The 1544-nt window shown below is 46.8% G+C and overlaps 1 protein-coding gene across 2 annotated transcripts; it reads right to left on the reverse strand.

Moving 5' to 3' along the window:
- Positions 1-57: 57 nt before the first annotated feature.
- LOC121024045 (heterogeneous nuclear ribonucleoprotein A1-like) lies at positions 58-1511 on the reverse strand. 2 transcript variants are annotated; one of them, XM_040466369.1, is made up of 2 exons: positions 689-1511; positions 58-529 (listed from the first exon to the last, which is right to left on the reverse strand). In XM_040466369.1, the coding sequence occupies exons 1-2, from the start codon at positions 1437-1439 to the stop codon at positions 318-320; spliced, it is 963 nt and encodes a 320-aa protein (XP_040322303.1). In that variant the 5' UTR covers positions 1440-1511; the 3' UTR covers positions 58-317. The 2 variants fall into 2 exon arrangements, with proteins under 2 accessions (XP_040322303.1, XP_040322302.1); XM_040466368.1 differs by having other exon boundaries at positions 58-1511.
- Positions 1512-1544: the final 33 nt, after the last annotated feature.

The following is a 1544-nucleotide window of genomic DNA, read 5'->3' on the forward strand; positions in this document are numbered from 1 at the left end:
TCATGATCAGACTATTACATTTAGCAATCAACAGCATGGGTGCAAAAAAAAAAAATCTACATTAAAACCCTTTGTTGGAATGCTTTATACTTTCCACAGAACAGAAACTAAAATAACCTGTTATACAATTAGTCACAAATACAGTCCTCGAGTTTTTTGCCCATACACATGAGTATTGTCTAAAACATGTCTTCTTTGTAGCAGCTAGGCCCTGCCACCACTGTGCTTGGCTGAGTTCACAAATCTGTTGTAACCTGTAGCTTCCCTGTCACTTCTCTGGCTCTCCTCTCCTGCTAAGCTTTGTTTCCTGGCAGTAATTAAAACCTTCTGCCACTGCCATAGCTACTGCTGCTGCTGGAACCGCCATAGCCACCTTGGTTTCGTGGTTTGGCAAAGTATTGGCCTCCACCACCATAGGGGCCAGAGCTTCTGCCTCCAAAATTTCCTCCTTTCATGGGTCCAAAATTTGAAGATTGATTGTTGTAATTGCCAAAATCATTATAGCTTCCACCACCTCCAAAGTTGCTTCCACTACCACCGCCAAAGCCGCCTCCGCCTCCTCCGTTGTTATAGCTGTCATAGCTGCCACTCCCGCCATAGCCACTGCCCTGGTTTCCATAACCCTGTCCACCACTTCCATAGCCTCTGCTTCCTCCAGAGTAACCAGGGCCGCCTCCTCCATAACCACCATCGTTACCAAATCCGTTATAGCCATCCCCACTGCCACCATATCCACCACCACCTCGACTGCCACCAAAGCCACCTCGCCCACTGAAGTTTCCTCCACGGCCAAAGTTGTCATTCCCACCAAAACCACCTCCACGACCACCACCGAAGTTCCCAGAACCACTTCGACCTCTTTGGCTGGAAGAAGCACTAGCCATCTCTTGCTTAGATAAAGCTTTCCTTACTTCACAGTTGTGGCCGTTCACAGTATGGTATTTTTGAATGACAATCTTGTCTACAGAGTCATGGTCATCAAAGGTCACAAAAGCAAAGCCTCTCTTTTTGCCACTGCCTCGGTCAGTCATGATTTCAATCACTTCAATTTTCCCATACTGTTCAAAATAATCTCTTAGATGATGTTCTTCAGTGTCTTCTTTAATGCCACCGACAAAAATCTTTTTCACAGTTAAGTGGGCACCAGGTCTTTGAGAATCTTCTCTCGAGACAGCCCTCTTTGGTTCCACAACTCTTCCATCCACCTTGTGTGGCCTTGCATTCATGGCTGCATCCACCTCTTCCACAGTGGCATAGGTGACAAACCCAAAGCCTCTGGAGCACTTGGTGTTTGGATCTCTCATTACCACACAGTCCGTAAGCGTTCCCCATTGCTCAAAATGGCTCCTCAGACTCTCATCGGTTGTTTCAAAGCTCAAACCTCCAATGAAAAGCTTCCGCAGCTGTTCAGGCTCTTTGGGAGACTCTGACTTAGACATGACGGCGGTGGGAGGGGAGACTTTCACGATGCTTACTCGGCGGCGTCCACGGGCAGAAAGTGACAGCAAACTTTTTAATCTATCTACATTTCTTTGCAACATAAA

Source organism: Herpailurus yagouaroundi, unplaced genomic scaffold, assembly GCF_014898765.1.
Source record: "Herpailurus yagouaroundi ecotype Mexico unplaced genomic scaffold, PumYag 39403, whole genome shotgun sequence".
Lineage (NCBI taxonomy): Eukaryota > Metazoa > Chordata > Mammalia > Carnivora > Felidae > Herpailurus > Herpailurus yagouaroundi.